This window comes from Camellia sinensis, chromosome 14 (genome assembly GCF_055761805.1).
Source record: "Camellia sinensis isolate YWXY chromosome 14, ASM5576180v1, whole genome shotgun sequence".
NCBI classification, from domain to species: Eukaryota; Viridiplantae; Streptophyta; class Magnoliopsida; order Ericales; family Theaceae; genus Camellia; species Camellia sinensis.
In genome coordinates, this window is record NC_138974.1 from 34,161,260 (window position 1) to 34,181,249 (window position 19,990).

The 19,990-nt window shown below is 33.4% G+C and overlaps 2 protein-coding genes across 6 annotated transcripts; one reads left to right on the top strand and one right to left on the bottom strand.

The window, feature by feature from the left end:
• The first annotated feature begins 3,553 nt into the window (after positions 1-3,553).
• LOC114273397 (protein NETWORKED 1D) lies at positions 3,554-10,609 on the top strand. 4 transcript variants are annotated; one of them, XM_028215180.2, is made up of 5 exons: positions 3,554-3,806; positions 4,228-4,300; positions 4,425-4,661; positions 4,863-8,767; positions 9,167-10,609. In XM_028215180.2, exons 3-5 carry the CDS (start codon positions 4,559-4,561, stop codon positions 10,307-10,309), a joined length of 5,151 nt encoding a protein of 1,716 aa, XP_028070981.2. In that variant the 5' UTR covers positions 3,554-3,806; positions 4,228-4,300; positions 4,425-4,558; the 3' UTR covers positions 10,310-10,609. The 4 variants fall into 4 exon arrangements, with proteins under 4 accessions (XP_028070981.2, XP_028070982.2, XP_028070983.2 ...); XM_028215181.2 differs by having other exon boundaries at positions 3,670-3,806; positions 4,538-4,661; XM_028215182.2 differs by lacking the exon at positions 4,228-4,300 and having other exon boundaries at positions 3,684-3,806.
• A 359-nt stretch (positions 10,610-10,968) lies between these two features.
• Positions 10,969-18,678, bottom strand: LOC114273399 (sulfate transporter 3.1). 2 transcript variants are annotated; one of them, XM_082904268.1, is made up of 12 exons: positions 18,178-18,678; positions 17,759-17,966; positions 16,602-16,773; positions 15,952-16,017; positions 15,075-15,188; positions 14,730-14,846; positions 13,769-13,895; positions 12,569-12,855; positions 11,948-12,138; positions 11,783-11,868; positions 11,592-11,668; positions 10,969-11,458 (listed from the first exon to the last, which is right to left on the bottom strand). In XM_082904268.1, exons 1-12 carry the CDS (start codon positions 18,512-18,514, stop codon positions 11,261-11,263), a joined length of 1,980 nt encoding a protein of 659 aa, XP_082760394.1. In that variant the 5' UTR covers positions 18,515-18,678; the 3' UTR covers positions 10,969-11,260. The 2 variants fall into 2 exon arrangements, with proteins under 2 accessions (XP_082760394.1, XP_028070986.2); XM_028215185.2 differs by lacking the exon at positions 15,075-15,188 and having other exon boundaries at positions 18,178-18,668.
• Between the last annotated feature and the right edge of the window lie 1,312 nt (positions 18,679-19,990).

Sequence of the window (19,990 nt, forward strand, 5' to 3'; positions counted from 1 at the left end):
TCAAAGCCAAAAACTACCTATCCTTTGCAGAATATTTCCAATTTCTGTACTTTTTGTATTTAGATCATGTTGTTGCATTTTCTCTCTGTCAAATTCCATTCATGTGGGGGATTGTTGGAAAAAATGGTTTAATATAGGCATATTTTTGAGCCCAAAATTGAGTGGGCCCCGAACATATTTTGGGGCGGGTCCGAAGAGGTGAAGTGTTCCCTGCCGCGTGGCAAGTCACACGGTGAAGACGAAACGTCAAAACCATTTATGAGTGAATGGGAAGTTGACATCGTTTTCGAGTCTAACATTAATTTTTTAGATAAAATTCATTTGAATTTTTTCAATAAAAATTATTGTGGGAATTTAATTTAATTCTAAATTCAAATATTGGGTTCCTTAGTGGTTTTCTAAAGTTTGTAATTGTGGGAATTTAATTTAATTCTAAATTTAAATTTTAGGTTCCTAAGTAGTTTCCTAAAATTTGTACCTGTTCCTTTATTTATTTTATATTCAAATAATTTAATATATATATATATATTCAAATAGTTTAATATATATATATATATATTTTTTTTCAATTAGTTTAATAATAAAGGTTCAACACTGTTCTCCAACGGTTCACTTTTATTCCCAACTGGTTGAAAATTTGTCCACCAACGGACAACTTTTCAAATTTGTTTGAATTTTGGTATTCAAATGTGCTAACGGTCAAAACCTCTTTTTAAGTTCAAATTCTTTTGTACCTGTTTTGTCTAATAGCACCTGTTCAGGCTGTGTAAATTTTGCCTATAAATAGAGCCATATTCCAGCAGTCTAAGGGATGATTAAAAAAAAGAAATCAATATGATTTTTGTCTCTTTGCTGTCCATTTTGTTCTAGTGCATTTATTCTTCATATATTAGTTTTAGATTAAATTTAAGAGAGTATAGAACACATGTTTGGTTCGCCGAACAATTTGTTTTGGACTGCTACTACAAATTGGTTAAGATCATTGTATCCTGGGAGATAGACGCCACTAAACCGTAAGCACCGTAGCGGGGTGAATCTGTCTTAAAGACAGAGTGTCACACACTCGACTTGGTCTTTAATTTTTTTTAATTCGGTTCGATAAATAAATTCGGTACGTTATTTATTTATTTTGTTTGATTAATTTCAAATTATTTTATTTACACAGAAGATTGTTCCAACATATTCCGATTGTGGAAAAAAGTTAGAAACATATAAGTAGTGTTAATAAAGTATTCCAAAACAAAAAAAATGATCTATGATGTAAATTATGATATGAGCTAAATTAAAAATGAATTTCATTTATAAAATCAAAAATATTAAAAAATTATTGAAAATTTCTTTCATTTTTCTATAGGGAAACACTATGATAAGAATAATGAAGAAAATTACACAAAATTTCTATATAAAATGATGTAATAAATTTGTTCTTTTTATTTTAAACCCAAATACTTATTAATACACAAAATTTAGTTAAATAAATATTTTAATTTTTATTTAAAAATCATTTGGAATCTTGAATAAAATAGGCGTTGGTGGTCTATTAATTTGGCAAGCTCTATTTGATTGAAATTTTAGAATTTGTTTTTTGAAATTTTTTCAAATTCCGTTTGATAAACAAAAAAAAATCATTTTTTAATATAACTTTCTATTTTGATTTTTTTTTAAATTTTAAAAATATATTTAATGATATATTCTACTGTCAAACTTATTTCTAGTTTAAAAGAAAAAAATTAAAAACTCGAAGATATTCTAACCAAGGGCAAACTTGTCATTTTGTGCCTTTTTCTGAGCATCATTTCGCATGAGTGATTCTACTTACATCACTATTTAACCTTTTTACACCCTCCATCTTGTTACACTATGAAAAAAAATATAATTCTCATTACACCCTCAATACATTACCAAAACTAATCTTAAATTAACTATTTCATCTCTTTACATCACTAATTTTGGTAATACGGTACTAAATAATTTACATTATTCCGGTGTTATGTTGCCGGAAAAAATAGATCTTTCTAGTATTTTGTTGTTATACATTTACAGAGACACTTTCTTCCAAACAATAATTTTTTAATTTGTGCTGGGCCTATTCGGTAATACAACGCTAATTAATTTGAATTACTCTAGTGCCATGTTACCGGACAATATTTTTTTCTCAGCATTATGTTGCCGTCCAATTAGATGATAGTAAGAAATTAATTTGGGCTACTTGTGAAGTACATGTTCACTGATACATTGTTATACAAATGAGATTATTCTAGTGTCATGTTGCTAATTTACAATAGAATTGTCTATGCTCCCGTTGCTATACATTTAAAGATTTACTTTCTCCTTGAAGCATTCATAAAAAAATTTATAAATCAAACACACATCCATAAAATCATACATAAAAAGTATCCATAAAATTATTCATAAAAATATAAAATGTAAGAATATTCATAAAGTATTCATAAAATATGTCATTGTTTGCATCCATCAATCAAACATATTCTCACAATTCGTCTTGATAATTTTTTCTCCCATAATAGAAATAGACATCCACTATTTTTAAAACTTGTCAATCTCAATCGTTCTCCCTTGATCTTCCTATTGTCTCTATGGTAACCACTTCTTTTACAAACAAGTGTACGTCTTGATTTTCTGCTATTATCTCTCGCATCTGATGCCTTTATGACAATGTCAAATCTAATATTCTTCCCAATATCAGAAGCCCATTTAATTAATACTTCACAACTGCTATAAAACTAAAGATAATAAATACATTTATACATCAAATTATTAATAAATCTCAATACAAATTAAAAATAAGAAAAAATTGTATTCATAATTTTTTTTAACAAACCTCGTTTATAATGAATTCATAACTAGAATCCACTAATATTGCAGTATTTGTGTTATTGCAATGAGTATAAGTATAATCCTTGCAAGTAAAAAAATAAAAAAATGAAACTAAAAATACATGGTAATGAGAAGCCGAACAAATTTAAAAAAATTTGGTTTGGGGTTACCTGAAATGTATCTTTTATTCGGTAATTGGTTACCAAACTTATATTTTTTGTTCTACAATGTGATGCCGGACAATTTTATTTTATTCGATTTCGAATCAACGAATGAAAGTCGAACATCAATCCAGAAAAACGAAATAAAAACCCACCAAATAAATAAAAAAAACTCACAATTTCACTTTTTTTTATGGTTCTTCACTATTGTTTCTTCATCAATTACTTTCTTTACTGATTAAAACACCATTGATTCTTACTTTTTGGAAAGTGATGAGTAAGAGAAAAGAAAAATTAAGAAAAGAAAAAGAGGACAAGGAATTGAAGACCAAAGAATATAAAAAGATAACAAAATATATTTAATTTAATATTTTATCCTTAAAAATAATTTCATACATGAATAAAATAAAAAAAAAAAAACTCATATAAAAGATATAAAGAGATAAAATAATAGTGTAAGCATAACCACCTTTTCACATTTACAGCGGATACCCAAGATTCCAAAAATAGAGCGTGAAGTTATTATAAAAAAAAGATTTGTAAAACACATTTAAAAAGGAAAATCCACTCTTAATTAACAGTTATGTTTTGCTTTCCTTGTTTTGTCTTTTTTATGTTTTGCCCCTACTTTTTAAAATATTCTTTCTACTTTAACAGTTCCCTGCAAACACAGCACGGCATAAAGCCCAAAAAAGATTTCAGAGAGAGAGAGAGATCTAACAGCAATGGGGTGAGAGAAATGCAGAGCAGCTGGAGCTATTTTCTTGCAGCTGTGATCAAATCCCAACTTAGTTTTGATTTCTTCTGGTGAGTTCGTGGTTTTGAACCATCTTTTTAAATGCTTTTCATGTTCAGTTTTAGTCTTTCTTTCTGATACAAAAACAAAACATGGATATAGTTATATAGATTTGTTTAAGCCTCATTTGTTTTGGGGAGTTTTTCGTCACTTTTTGCTCATGGGTTTGTTGTTGATCAGTAATTAATACTGTGATTTTTGAGGTTTAGATGTTTACTTGTTTTTTTTTTGTTTTTTTGTTTTTTTGTATGTTAGAGTGAAACCATTGAAATTGATTTGATACTCTGAAGCATCTCAAATTCTTCATTATAAGTAATTTTGGTCCCGGGATTGTCCTCAATAAAGTTTTTGTTTTTTTTTCCCTACCAAGAAAAATAAAAAAAGTTTGATGATCTAACCCATTTGTTCTGATTTTTCGGTGCGTTTGATTAGGTTAATTTCTAAAGTTTCTGCGACAGCAACAATTTTTCTTACATGATTTCTGGACTTGGTTTCTGTTAATTAGGTAATTCACTTGCCAGTTCTGGTCTTTCCATCATGGTCTCAATTTCCTGCTCTTTTTTTTTTTTTTTTTCAGTATCCATGACCCAAAACTGAATTTTTATTTATTTATTTAGTTTTTTGACTAGGTACAAGGAGTGACAGCTTGAAAACTCAATTCTATCTATTAATATTGAATTGGGTTGTTTAAAATATAGCCATCTGGTTCTGGTTTGATCCAAAAATTGAGCTTTTGTGATAGTTTACAGCATTCATTGGAGTTATGGCAACCCTTTCACAAGCGGAATCTAGACGCATGTACTCTTGGTGGTGGGACAGCCACATAAGCCCCAAAAATTCAAAATGGCTTCAGGAGAATCTTACAGGTATAGTTTTCTTCCCTACATGTTCAATTTTGCTTCTTGTTGAAGTACATTGTTTTAGATTTCATGCATACACCATTCCTTGACACCAGTTTTCCAGATTAAAGTTTTGAAATGGTTATTGTGGGATTATTATGTTTGTGTGTCTGTATTTATGCGTGTGTGATCCCTATAAACTTTCTTTTTTTCAATCAACTTCAACAGATATGGATGCAAAAGTCAAATCGATGATCAAGCTTATTGAAGAAGATGCTGATTCCTTTGCAAGGAGGGCAGAGATGTATTACAAGAAACGTCCAGAGCTTATGAAATTGGTTGAAGAATTCTATCGAGCATATCGTGCATTGGCTGAAAGATACGATCATGCAACTGGGGTGATTCGGCATGCCCACCGGACTATGGCAGAAGTGTTCCCAAATCAAGTCCCCTTGGTACTGCCTGATGATTCTTGTGCTTCTGAGACAGATCCCCATACACCCGAGATGTCAACCCCTATACGTGCATTATTTGACCCTGATGATTTGCAAAAGGATACTTCAGGGCTCTCTTCATCACATTTCCATGCTGCCAAGAGGAATGGGGCCCATACTGAAGAGTCTGATTTTGTAACAAATAGAAAGGGTTTGAAACAGTTCAATAATTTGTTTGGGCTCGGAGAAGGAAGGGTGAGAAAGGGCCTCAATTTTCATGAGGCAGAGGAAAAGGAACGAAGCATGCAGCGCAAGGAGAACCATAGTACCCAGGATCGAGCCTTGTCAGAATTTGAAGTGGGTAAGTTTGAGAAGGAAATTCAAATATTGAGGGACACCCTAGCCAAATTAGAAGCTGAAAAGGAGGCTGGCCTAGCTCAGTACCAACAGAGTTTGGAGAGCTTGTCTAAGCTAGAGTCAGAAGTCTCTTGTGTGCAAGAGGATTCCAGAGCACTTAATGAGCAAGCAAAAGCTGAATGTGAAGTTCAAACTTTGAAGGAAGCTCTCAGTAAATTGGAAGCTGAAAAGGAAGCTAGTCTTCTTCAGTACCAGCAGTGTATGGAAAGGATAGCCAGTCTAGAGAATGTTATCTCTCAAGCCAAAGAGGATGCTGGGGAACTCAATGAGCGAGCCCATAAAGCTGAAACTGAAGCTCAAGCCCTAAAGCAAGACCATGCTTTGATGGAATCTGAAAAAGATGCTGCTCTAGGTCAATACAAACAATCCTTGGAGATAATATCAACTCTAGAGAACAAAGTACTGCTTGGTGAAGAGGATGCTAGAAAGTTTAGTGAGCGAGCTGACAAAGCTGAAAGGCAAGTTGAAACTCTGAAGCAAGCTCTTGCCAAATTGACTGAAGAGAAGGAAGCTGCTGCTCTACAGTATCAGCAATGCTTGGAGAATATTTCAAGGCTAGAGCATAAAATCTCTTGCGCTAAAGAGGAGGCTCAAAGGCTTAGTGGGGAAATTGATAGTGGGGTCTCAAAGTTGAAGGGTGCTGAAGAGCACTGTCTTCTGTTGGAAAGATCAAATCAATCTCTTCACTCTGAGTTGGAATCTTTGGTACTGAAGATGGGTTCTCAAAGTGAAGAACTGACAGAGAAGCAGGACGAGTTGGGCAAATTGTGGATGTGCATGCAAGAAGAGCGATTACGGTTTATGGAGGCTGAAACTGCTTTCCAAACTTTGCAGCATTTGCACTCTCAAACTCAAGAAGAACTGAGATCTCTTGCTTTGGAGCTACAGAGCAGGGCTGAACTCTTAAGGGATATTGAAACTCGGAATCAGAGTTTGCAGAATGAAGTCCTGAATATTAAAGAGGAGAACAAGAGCCTCAATGAGCTTAACTTGTCGTCAACCATGTCAATTAAAGATATGCAAAGTGAGATCTTTAGCTTAAGGGAGACTAAAGGGAAACTTGAAGAGGAGGTTGAACTCCGAGTGGACCAAAGGAATGCTCTTCAACAAGAGATTTACTGTCTGAAAGAGGAACTGAATGAGCTGAACAAGAAACACCAGGCTATGCTGGACCAGGTTGATGCAGCAGGCTTTAACCCAGAGTGTTTTGAATCGTCAGTAAAGGAATTGAAGGATGAGAACTCAAATCTAAAAGAAATCAGTGAGAGAGAAAGAAGTGAGAAAGCAGCGCTTTTGGAGAAGTTGGAAATCATGAAACAGCTTCTTGAGAAGAATGCCCTTTTGGACAAGTCCCTTTCCGATTTGAGTGCTGAGTTAGAAGGGGCTAGAGGGAAGATACGTGCACTGGAAGAGTCCTTACAATCTCTATTGGAAGAGAAATCTACATTTGTTGCTGAGAAGGCCACTCTAATAACTCAGTTACAGGTAATGACTGAGAATTTGGTGAAATTCTCAGAGAAAAACACCTTTCTGGAGAATTTCCTTTCTGACGCTCAAGACAAACTTGAAGGGTTGAAGGCAAGATCGAAAATCATAGAAGATTCATGCCAGTTGCTTGAAAATGAAAAATCTGATCTTATCAAAGAGAAACATACCCTAGTTTCTCAGGAGGAAATCACTCGGCAAAGTTTAGAAGTCCTTGAGAAAAGATATAGAGATTTAGAAGAAAAATACTCAGCTCTGGAGGAAGAGAGAGAGTCCACACTTCATAAAGTGGAAGTACTACGTGTTTCCTTGGATGTAGAAAGGGAAGAACATGCTAGAAATACCCAAATGAGTGAGACAAAGTTGGCTGGAATGGAAAATCAGATTTGTCTCCTACAAGAAGAAGGTTTCCGCAGGAAGAGTGAATTTGAAGTAGAGATAGATAAATCTATGGATTATCAATTTGAGGTCTTCATCTTGCAGAGATGCATACAAGATCTGGAAGAAAAGAACCACTCTCTTTTGATTGAATGTCGGAAACTCCTGGAAGCATCGAAACTGTCAGAACAGCTGATTTCTGAACTAGAGCAAGAGAATCTTGAGCAACAGGTGGAAGTGAAATCCTTGTCTGATCAAACCAAGAGTTTTAGGATGGGGAGGTATGAGTTGTTGAAGGCTTTTAATATTGATATAGACCATGGGTGTGTAGATGAGATTGGGCAAGACCAAAAATATTTGAGTCGCGTGCTTGGCAAACTTGAAGATATAAAAAATTCTCTTCATCAAGTCCAGGATGAAAATCAGCAGCTCAAACTTGAGATGTCAGTTCTTGTCACAGTGCTTGGGCAACTAAGATTAGAAGCAAAAACTGTTGAGATGGAAAGAAACATTCTTGACCAGGAGTTCAAGATCAAGAATGAACAGTTCTCTGTGTTGCAGATTGAAGGAAACAGGCTTCTTGAGATGAATGAAGAATTGCAATTGAAATTGAAGGAAAGGCACCAAAAAGAGGAAGTACTAACAACAAAGATAGAGAATCTACATGGAAAGTTGTTGGATATGCAATGCGCTTGCCAGAATTTACAGAAAGTGAACTTAAGGATGCTTGAAGAAAAAAGATCCTTGACAATGGAATGCCTGGACTTGGAGGAAAAAAAGGGTACCCTAGAGGGGGAAAACTTTTCTATCTTAGGTGAAACATTATCTCTGAGTAATCTCTGTCTGATTTTCAATAGCATTATCAATGAGAATTCTGTGGAACTAAATGAGCTTGGTGAAGATGTAGACAAACTTCATCGCGTCAATGGTGCCCTTGAGGACAAATTAAGAACAATGGAGGGAAACTTGGTAGAGGTACAGCTTGAAAATTTGCATCTGAGGGAGTCATTGAAGAATTCAGAGGATGAGTTAAGTAGAAAAACATCTTTCAGTGATCAGATGAATTATGAAATTGCAAATGGCAAGGATCTGCTCATTCGAAAGGAACTTGAACTTTCTGAAGCAGTATGCAAGATCACTGCCACAGAGAACGAGAAATCAGTGTTGCGAAGGACAGTGGAGGATCTGAAGAGGGAAATTGATGATGTTAAGATGGTTAGGGATGACCAAGAAAAGGATATGGATATTGAGCTGCTAAAAGAAAGAATCAGCACTTTGGAAGCCGAAAATGGAGGACTCAAAGCTCAGTTGGCTGTACATGTCCCAGCCGTCATTTCTTTGAAGGATTGTATATCTTCCCTGGAGAACCATACCTGTTTGCGTAAAAAGCTTCAAAAACACCACAATGAGGAAGTTAAGGTAATGTTAATTTATATGAATATTTAAAATGTCTATTTTGAGAGTTGTTCTGAAATAAGAATCTTTATCAATTCCCTAAAATGCTATTAGTGCGTTTGTTGCATTGCTTTAATATTTCTAGATTAGTGAAGTTGGACCAACTGATAGAGCTGAATGGAGAAAATCGATTCATGTGGCTGACCCCACTTGATTGGGACACACAGTTTGGTTTGGTTAGTGAAGTTGAACGTGCTAATTATGCAGTCAATTCATTTTGAACCAAGGAATAGCCCAAGAGTTTAGGTGGAGTTGGGTACCTAGACAGACCCCCACTTTAAAACATGCATATCCTAGTCCACGATATATCAGCTGTGCCACAAACATGTACTGCAAATAATTTTTCGAAGTTCTTGTTTCCAGGATCCTGAATTGGTGAGTGATCATTATGTTGAAAGCTGTGAAGAAGTGAGTGCGGATCAAAAGATGCCAGATGCATTTTCAGAGTTGCAGGATTTGAAAAACAGGGTTAAAGCTGTTGAGAAGGCAGTGATTGAAATGGAGATGATTGCGACACAGGAAAACTTAAACGCTAATACCATACTAGAGGCTGCTATGAGACAGATTGAAGAGTTAACATTCAAAGGTGGATCAAACCAAGAAGATGTTAAGTCGGCTTCTGAAATCTCTGAATTGGAGAATGGACTTCTGATGAAGGACATTGTGCTTGATCAGATATCCGAATGTTCATCCAATGGGATTAGCAGGAGAGAAAATGTCAAAGTTGAGAGTCAGATGCTTGAGTCATGGGATGCTGCTGATCTGGATGACAGCATTGATCTTCTTGTTTGGAAGGGAAAGAAAATAATCACTGCACCTACAGAGAAAGGTACTGAGTGGCATCAGGTTGAGGCGGTAAGGAAACGGAGGAGTAAACATCTCAATTCAGATATTCTGGTTGAAAAGGAGTTGGGTGTGGACAAATTAGAGATTTCCAGGACATTTTCACAGACCCGTCGAGAAGTCAACAAGGGAAAGATCTTGGAAAGGCTTAATTCTGATATCCAAAAATTGACAAACCTTCAAATTACCATTCAAGATTTGAAGAGGAAAGTGGACATTAATGGTAAGAGCAACAAGATTAAAGACCTTGTCGAATGTGATACTCTGAAGGGGCAGCTTGAAGAAGCTGAGGCGGCGATCCAGAAGTTGTTTGATCTCAACGGTAAATTGATGAAAAGTATTGATGGCAGATCATTTTCTGCTGACAACTCTGAAATGAAGTTGGAAGAAAGTGGGAGTGTCAGAAGGAGAAGGATTTCAGAACAGGCGCTAAAAATCTCTGAAAAAATTGGACGGTTGCATTTGGAAGTGCAGAAAATACAGTTTGTTTTGCTAAAACTTGATGATGAAAATGAAAAAGGAAGTAACGGAAGAACTAGAATTGCAGACACAAAAAGGAGAGTTCTGTTGCGTGACTATCTCTACGGTGCTGTGAGAACTAGCCGCAGGAGAAAGAAAGTGAGGTTTTGTGGTTGTGTCCAAACTTCAACAAGGGGAGACTGAGGTATTTTGACATGTACACCGGCATATCAGCAGAGTTCATATTTCTGTTACATTATTCTTCATTGTCTATAAATTTTCCCTCTAGAGCTATTTTTCAGACTTAAAATGTGTTTTTCTTGGTTTACATTGGAGTGTTTTGTGTTTCTTTAGTTTAGGAAATCGCTGTACATGTCAGGCCCCTTCTAGTCATAAGAAGCCAGCGGCTCTTGGGTAATCTTGTTTCCTTTAGCCTTCACCTTATTAATTTGTTTCTTGTTGGCAAATATTTTCTTCATGTTAAATCAAATTAATTTAATTTAATTTATTTGTTATGAAAAATTTGATTGATTTAATATGAAGTTTCCATACTACATAATTGTTATTGTTGGGTGCCAGCAGTATCAACTACATGAACTCTGGGTGTGTGACCTGTTTGTTTCTTACTTATTAGCAATTTATTTAACTTAAAATTTAAAAGCTTATGATTTAACAATTGAGAGTGATTTGTTCCACTTTTCAGGTTTTCAACTCGTTTTATTTTATTTTATTTTAATTATTGGTTAAGCCAAATCATTCAATTAGTTATAATCTGCGCTTCCAGCTAAATTTAGAACTCTACAGTCAGAAGTGAAGTATGCCGATTTTGATCCAATTTTTTGTTTTTGTACATAAATGCAATATAAACAAAGGGAAGCACAGAAGGACTTTACTTGCATTTTTATTACAAATCTGAAAGACTATATAGTTTCATGTATCCAATACTACATATTCTTCAAATTACATAATGTTGGAAGATTAAAAAAAGGAAAATACTTCCAACTTTAGCACAAGCCCGAGACAATTTCCTTTTTGTTCCAACGAACCACATATATGTGTTGCATCCGAATTGATTCTGATGCATTTGGCCGCACATTAAGCGTTGAGAGCGAGATGAAAATTGCTTTTTTTTTTTCTTTTTTTTTTGTGTGTAGCTCAAACATTGTCACCCCATGTCTCTGATTCAGAAGTAGTCACAGGCTTTGGTTTTGGTTTGCAAGTGTGAAGCATGTAATTGCATGCTCCAACAGCCTCCCCAACTGTTAGATAGATCCACTCTTGGCCTATCAATTCTATCAACCTCGACTTGTTTAGCTTCTTCATTACCTCTCCTCCTGGATTTGCCAATACCATCTACATAGCAAGCAAGGAAGAAAATTGAATCACCTAACCTTTATGTACTTCACTTGAGTTCTTTACTTGAGTTCTTTATGTACCTTTTGCAATCTGGCTTGCTATATAAAAAAACAAGAGAAAAAGAGTATACCGTGAGCCCCCTTCTGTCAGTACTCTTCTTGACCTCTTCAAGCATGCTAATTCCACTTGTATCGATGTTACCAACCGCTGGAAAACAGAGATTTATTTCAGGTGAGCTTAAATATAATTTATATAAGAAGTGATTAAGGTAATTAGTATATATTTTTGTTGAGATCATTAATTCTCAGATCCATTACTTACCACCCATGTCAAATATGACATATTGTAAGCTGATTTCTCCGGAGGATTTAAGCTTGTCTTCCTCCTCATCTATCCACCTCGAAATCCTAAAAACAAGATTAGCCTCCATGAATGTTAGAATTTCACATTTCATGTATTTAGATCATTTGAGTATTTTCTGGTTACCTTTCTCTTAAGTAGCTTGAATTGGCAAAGTACATGGGAGCATCAATCTCAAGTATGAGAATCCCTGGAACATTATTTGCATTAGGGTATTGATCGACACTTCTGTAGATCATAGAATCTGGGATGTTTCCAAGAACTAAGGTCCTTGGTCTTGCCACAAACAGTAGTATTCTAAGCAAAGATAATGCAACCTGCATTAATGGCACCAATATATTGGGGTGTTTGGGAAGAAAAAAAATAGCCAAATTTAGGCTAAAAATCACAAAAAGACAAAATAAGCTAAAATAGCTAATAAGACAAAATATCACATCATGCCCATAATCATTTCACTTTTTCTCTCACAAACATCACATCCAACCACAAAAAAATTCAATCATCTTCCCAAACACAAAAATTTTAGCCTTTTTAAAATAGCCAAAAACTAAAATAGCCTACTAAAATAGTCACTTCCCAAACGAGGCCAGTTAGCTTTAGGTTTTAATTTGCAATGGAAAATATTAAATTATTAAAGGTTTCAAACATAATACTTGTAAATTATTATCAAAATGATGTGTATTATATATATACAATATACATATATTTTTTGTGTCAAGAAACAAAAGAGTTAAGGTGGGTTTGTACCGCTATGACCAGACCAATTTCAACGCTGCCAAAAACGACACCCATGTAAGCACTCATGCAGACTACGAAGTCGAACTTGTCAACTTGCCATTGATGGATTGCTGCTTCGTAGTCTATAAGGCCAAGCATGGCAGCGATTATGATAGAAGACAGAACTACAAGGGGAGTGTAATGAAACAAAGGCGTTAAAAACAGTAATGTAATCATCACTGCCAATGCCATCACAATGTTAGAAACCGCTGTTTTGCATCCTGCGTTGAAGTTCACTGCTGATCTTGAAAATGGCCCTGCAATTCATTGTGTGCCCATAAACGAATATCAGCATATCAGTAATGTTTACTATTTGAAATGAAGTAAAAATGAGGAAAAGTGAAAATAGAGCAAAGTTTTCTTTTGGTATAATTTTCAAGGTACCTTTTTTTTTTTTATAGTTTTTTTTCTTCAGCCTATGATATTTATTGGGTCATAGGACTATGATATGTAATTGAGATTGTGTTTTGATCTTAAATTTAATGAAGGATTTGTGAAGGACAAAAAAAAGGGGGGAAAGAAAAAGGGAATGTAATAAAAGCTAAATTTTTATTTACTTTTTTTCTATCTAAAAATTATTCTTCAAATCAAAACAAAATCACAAGTTTGAAAGTTTTGAATCCTATAATGGTGCTATTATTGGGCCATGGGCCTCTGAGTGTATTGATTATTGAACAAAAATGATGTATATTATTTTGTTTTTAAGCTTATTCATTAAGCCCATTATGAGCTATTTTGGATAAGCCTAAACTCACGGGCCGCTCTGGTTTGTTTAGAACTAATATAGACCTGGACTCAACCAGGGGCCGGGCCGGGAGGGAGACAATCTTTAGTGTCGTTTTTCTTTTAAATATTATCGGGGAAAAAAATATGAATACTGAAAATGACTATTATATAAAAAAATTACAATGAGTTATAAGATTTACAAATAAGTAATTAAAAAAAATATTTTAGGATCTTACTCCAGTAAAAAATTATGCTTTTTTTTTTTTTTAATTTTAAAATTTATTCCAATTAAATTCTAAATTTTTTAATTGGTATCATTCCAAATCAACCCTTCAAATTCATTTTTTTTTAAATTTTTATAATAATTTTCACTAGAAATATATATATATATATATATATATATATGAGAGAGGGAGAGAGTAATTTAAAAAAAGAAGTGAATACCAGTGGTAAGGTAACAAGAAGTGAAAGAACCAGCAATATTCATCATCCCAAAAGCTATCATCTCTTTGTTCCCATCTATCTGGTAATTCTTGTACATCGCAAAGCTTCTTCCCACCGCAATCCCTTCCTGTATCAATCAACCATACACATCATATATATATATATATATATGTATGTTTCTAGAAGTTCTTTAATTCTATCATTTTCCATATAGGGTAATGCTAAGGATACCAAATTTTCTACCAAACAAATGAGACATTTGGTCATTTATTTGGTAGAAAATTTGGGATCTCTAACATTTTCCTTTGAGTAATGTTAGGAATCATGAAAAAAATGTCATGAAAATAATTATAAAAGATTTTTTACCTTTCGATTACACATACAATAAAACATCACACTCTAATCAAAGGATGGTAAATTTCTATGATGTATTTCATGATCTGTAATATTATTCTTTATATATTTTTTTTAAAAAAAATCCACATATGTCAAATTCGGGTCAATTTATATTTCCCTAAAAACAGAAAAAAAAAAAAAAAGGTTGAATTTTTTTCAATACACTGATTGTGAAGCTTGCCTATGCGATCCACAATTAATCCCGTTGGTGTTGTGGGATCACAGATTTCTCACAATCAATAGGCACTGAATGGTGTATTATTGGCGTACCAAACTTTTTCCCATTATTGGGTTAGAATAAGTCAGACTCAAATAAATAAATAAACAATGACAAAAGAAATGTAATTGAAGAATACTAATAAATAGCTGTAAACAATAATTCATGTCTCGTAGCTGTCTAAACTGTAACCAAGTAGAGAAACCTCACAGAGAGCGTGTTTTATAATAAATCAAAAATAAATAAATAAATAATATATTTTTTCCCTAACAATTAAGACAAGGGAGGTATGGTATGGTGTGTAACATAGGAGAGAAAGCTAGTAAAAAGTGGGAGGTTTTGGCTTACGGCGAGAGCGATGACACCCGTGATTATACCAGTTTTGATGATTGTAGAGAGATATGGAGTTCCAAATGACAGGTCCATTATTGACAGAGGATTCAATCCCTTCTTCAATTCGCCTATCTGCAACATATTCATAAGAAAAATATTCAGCATATATATCAGAACTCTTTATCATCATCATTATGAGAATAAAATGTTTGGATAAAATTTGAGATGCATTTAAATATGTAATGTGTGGATCAAGTTCATTTTGAAAATGATTCACACAATATTATACAAAATTTAAATATATTTTGTAAGATTTTTGGCTTCAATGATCATGTATGTATATAGAGAGAGATTCCTAACCACTTGAACACCGTGTTTTTCAGCGTGAGTGAGATAAACAAGAACGCTTCCCAAGATAACAGACGTCAAAGGAGCCATTGCTGATATCCAAAACAACTTTGGTCTTCTTTTACTCTACATATGTTGTCCAAACATACCTCCAAAAATCAATTCTATGCTACAACATACTAACTCACAAAAAATTATCAACATCAAAACACGCACGTAATACTCATGAATAATAATAATCTTCATATATTTTCACGATATTCTATCTCTATCTTATTATTTCAAAACATTCACTAAATTATATATCAAAATTTGAAAATTTCATATAATCTGACACTTAAAATCCAAAGAATTTGAGCATTGAAGATGCATGGCCATTTGTCAAACCGCATGCTATGCACGTGCCATCAACCCTATCCTATCGGACCATTACCGACTACAATGAGTAGTTTAGTTTTTGTTTGGCTCAATATATAAGATAAGCAAGTCAATGAAACCACAAAGCATGCACTCATTATATTTATTTATAAATTATTTTCAATTACACTACTTCCTTAATCAACTGCAACAAACTGCTTCCTTTTACTAAATTTGGGGTGGGAGAAGTAGGGTAGGGTTGAAAACTTGACTTTTTTTAAGTAGAAAATTTGAAAAAAAGGTGTAACAATTGAAGCAATTATTTGAGGGGAACGAACATTTTTGTGAATTTTTCTAGTACTAAGAAAAAGTTTTATTAATAACAATTTTATTGATAAATAAACCCATTTGACTTTTTTGTTGAGGTAGGCGTAAGACATGGATTTAAGAATCTTAATCGACGTCTCAAATTTAAAATTAAGAAAAACAAAAACAAAAACAAAACTATGAGCTGGTAGTAAGAGCTACTTACAAAGAATCTAGCGAGGAGGAGGTAGAAAAGGAAACAAAATCCCAGTACAGCACTTTCCCATCTCCACTGCAATAAACCCATCAAAATCAGATATCAAAGCTAAAAACAAAAAATAAAATAAAGGAAAAACAAAGGCTATTTGTGTATTCATATAATAAAAACTATATGTATGTGTACAATATATTATATTTAAACATAGATATAATTGATAGTGTTTATAAATAAATAAAAAAAGAAAAAGAAAAAAAGATGAATAAAAACAAAGGGAATGAATTGTGATGTTTGAGCTAGTGAGGTCACTACAAGTCTCGTTTCAATCATTCAACTTGTTTGTTCATTTTTTAAGTCACTTTATATACATCATTTATATAAAAAATCAGGTCGATCCGATACATGTAAATACATAATTTTATTATATTTGTCTTAAAAAATAAATAACAAAAGTAATTTTTAAAAAAAATATATATATTTTTTTGAAGACTAATGTGATAAAATTATATAATTACAAATTATGATTTAAATGAAAGATAAATAACTGCAAGAAAAAATTTGAATTTAAACGAAAGATAACTGAGGATAGAAATTTTATTTTAAAAAAAAAAACTCCCGTGAGTTTTGGTGGCATCAATTTATTGGAGAGAGAAAGAGACCCTATGGGTTTGGGAGAAGACAGAACGCATGACAGAGACAAGGTCGGTGCCATGGGTAAAATGGTCCAGTCCCAGAATCCCTTTCAGCTGTTGCAGGCACACCACTGTTGCTGCTCCTGCCATGAATCCCACTATCGTTGCATGTGATAGAAAATCCACTATAAACCCTAGCCTGCATCACAGCACAGCAAACCCCAATAATTCATTTTTGGAACAATATATAGAATTCACATCAGACAAAATATAATCAATTCGAAGAAAAAACAATGTTTCAGTCTTTGTACATGTATAACTAATTAGATAAGTGTTATCAAACGACACCATAATGACTGTTAAAGTTTGAGAAAGAGTTCCAAAGACGATGTAAATACGTGTGTGGTCCAATTATGTGTAAAACTGATAACGAATGGAAAAATATGCGGAATAAACGAGGACTTGACCTAAAGACCATTTAAGACTTCATATACCATGTTAGAAATTTAGAGTGAGTTCGGGTGAGTCAACTAACAAGACAAACTAAATTAACAACAAAAGCCAAAAGTTCAAAGGAGAATAGACAAATACAAATTGTTAAAACAAAATTTTTTTTTTTTCAAAGACTCATTGTTTGTTGAATTATTGACTACTAATTTATTTAAGAATTTAGATTATTAAAGAGATGGATAATTTTATTATTTATATTATATTCTCAATACATCCTCCCAAGTATGAGACAGAGACATACTTTATCTTATAATCAGATCAAACACATGTAATTATTTTTAATTATTGAATAGACAATAAATTTTAAATACAAGATATATATTATATTAAATTAAGGAGTGGTTTGAGATGTTCTAAATGATGTATTTTTTTATTTTTTATAATAAAAAAATATGTAAAAAAGAAGAAAAAGTGAATAGAAAACTAAAAATGACACGTTAATAGATCAATGATATGACTTAAATAAATATATGTATATAAAAAAATATACTTTTTAGTGCATACTAAGCACCTACTAAATTATTAATTACTAATTCAAAAACTTACCTGATTGGAGAGAGAACCCTCCAAACCAAGTAAACCTTGGAAAAGGAAAACATGCAGACATACTTCATTTGATTAAACCATAGCTCTGTTTTAAGTTTTTAACTATTCTATCTATTTGACATACAGACCTTAAGATACCCAAAGAAGCTTGAAAAACTCCGGCGAAGAAAGTTGCGGTGAAAGCAAGATGAAGATAAAGTGTTGGGTTCTCATTAGCATTCACTTCATTCCCCAACATAGAAGCTGTGAGTAGCGAAGCAACAGCGACAGTCCCCACAGCCAAATCTCTCGAACTCCCCATCATTGCATACACCAATGGTGGAACAAAGCTCGAATCTACACATCCAACACAAAACCCAACCCATTAATGATCACTTATTAATGCCTCGTTTCGGAATTAATTATTTAAATTTATTTTATAATTTTTATATAAAAAAATAAAGAAAATAATGTGACAATTTATAATATTTTTTTGGTTAAAAATAAGGTACTCAAAGACTTAAAACAGGCTAGCATTGTTTTGTTATAAAAAATTGGTGACACTCACAGAGGCCGAGGATCGGAGGCAAGTTGGCGAGCTTGGCGTAGCTAATGCCCTGAGGGATGGCGAGGCTGGCGATGGTGATACCGGAGATGAGGTCGGCTTTTAGAAACTGGAAAGTGTAACGGGGACCCCATTCGAGGATGGGGAGGAAGTACTGTAAGCCTAATTTGAACTTGGCAACTGGTGGCTGGTTCTTGAATTGCTGGAGTGGATCGTCGGGGAAGAAGGTCTCTTTCATGGAGGCCTTCAGTGACTTGAAAAAGGGTTGCGGAGGCGGGATTGCAACCTCGTGTGCATGCTCCACATTCGTCGATGGGTATGTATAGTCGGCGTTACCCATCTCTAAACAATCACAGAGAGAGAGAGAGAGAGAGAGAGAGAGAGAGAAGTGGTGCAGTGGAGGGAAGTGAGGTGAAATTTGGGTGATGGTGCTGAGTTTGGAGAAAGTTGTGATATATGTGGTGGTGGTGGGGATTGAAGGTTTGTAGATGACTGAGGGTGGTGGTACTTCTCCTTGGGAATTTATATATAGTGGTGGAGGTTTAGAGGATGTTTTGAGTGCTCACCCGGTCCCATAATTTGATTAATAGCAGAGTGCTACGTGGCTGGTTTGCAATTTTTTTTCCTCTTCATCCACGTTGTTTTTTTATACATAATAATAATATGTCAAAAATACAAGTACTAAATACAAAATGAAACATAAATATTTTATAAGTATAGAAGGATTTATTCTTTGTAAAGCATATGTCCCGTTATATGTTTTGTTCTCTATAAAATTAGATTTTATTATAATAATAATATTTTGATACTTGGGGGTTCAAAATTTCACTGCTGACTGGGGGCCTTTTTAGTGTCCCTAACATAAACAAGCAAAGTGCTGGTAGCTCACGATATTTTATACTCAAATCCTGCAATAATTATAATTTTATATGACATTTAACTAACGAAGTAATAAGTTGTTATTTTGCATCAGTTTAATAAGTTGTGCCGCTTAGTTTAATTTTAATACAATTTACATGATATACTATGTGATATAAAAATTAATTTTTATTTTATTTTATATATATAAAACTTTTATTCATATAGTATTATTCATATGAAAAATGATAATTATATAAAAATTTATATCTAAAATGATGCAGTAGTAAAAATTTTGTAATTATTAACTAGATCAATTTTTTTTTTTAAATTCCAAATGAATGAAGATTTGTATGTATAAAATATGTATATAAATTATATTTATTTAGCAATTTTTTTTATAGGATAATTGAGTCCAAAAGTCAGCCGTGTCATGGCCTAAGGACGTGGTAGATTCCTTCCTATTAGGTTTTTTAGGTTGTAACCGAGTAATTGCCACATTGACACACGTTGACAATCTATTGGTTGTTATCTTGATGAATCATGCTGCCCAATGCCCGTGTAATAGGACTATGTCATGTGCACGAAATGAAGGATGAGTATGCAGCTTTCCTGAAATATGGATGCTTGATATTTTATAAGGTTTTGATTGTTAGAGAGAGATAAAAGTCTATAATTTATTTTAAAAATAAAAAAAAAATGAGATTAAGTAATTAATGATTGATTTGAAATATGACTACGTGATATTTCAAAATTATTCAATAATTTTCCAAATTGAAAGTAGATATTTAGAAAGTTTTTAGGCCCAAAACCTAACATATGCCAACCCCTACTTCAGCCAGTGAAGCTGAGAGTACATAATTTAAGCAACTTTTCACACTTTTGCATGTTTCACTTTGATTTTGATTCCTAATTCTGGTACTGACTTGTTCCGTCGTTCTTATTCTTGAAAAAAATT

Coding starts and splice junctions, on each gene's coding strand:
- LOC114273397 (XM_028215180.2), top strand. CDS start 4,559: ATGGCAACCCTTTCACAAGCGGAATCTAGACGCATGTACTCTTGGTGG. Junction 4,662..4,862: donor GCTTCAGGAGAATCTTACAG/GTATAGTTTTCT, acceptor CAACTTCAACAG/ATATGGATGCAAAAGTCAAA. Junction 8,768..9,166: donor ACCACAATGAGGAAGTTAAG/GTAATGTTAATT, acceptor TCTTGTTTCCAG/GATCCTGAATTGGTGAGTGA.
- LOC114273399 (XM_082904268.1), bottom strand. CDS start 18,514: ATGGGTAACGCCGACTATACATACCCATCGACGAATGTGGAGCATGCA. Junction 15,189..15,951: donor TCCTCCTCGCTAGATTCTTT/GTAAGTAGCTCT, acceptor CAACATATGTAG/AGTAAAAGAAGACCAAAGTT. Junction 12,139..12,568: donor AAATTGGTCTGGTCATAGCG/GTACAAACCCAC, acceptor CCATTAATGCAG/GTTGCATTATCTTTGCTTAG.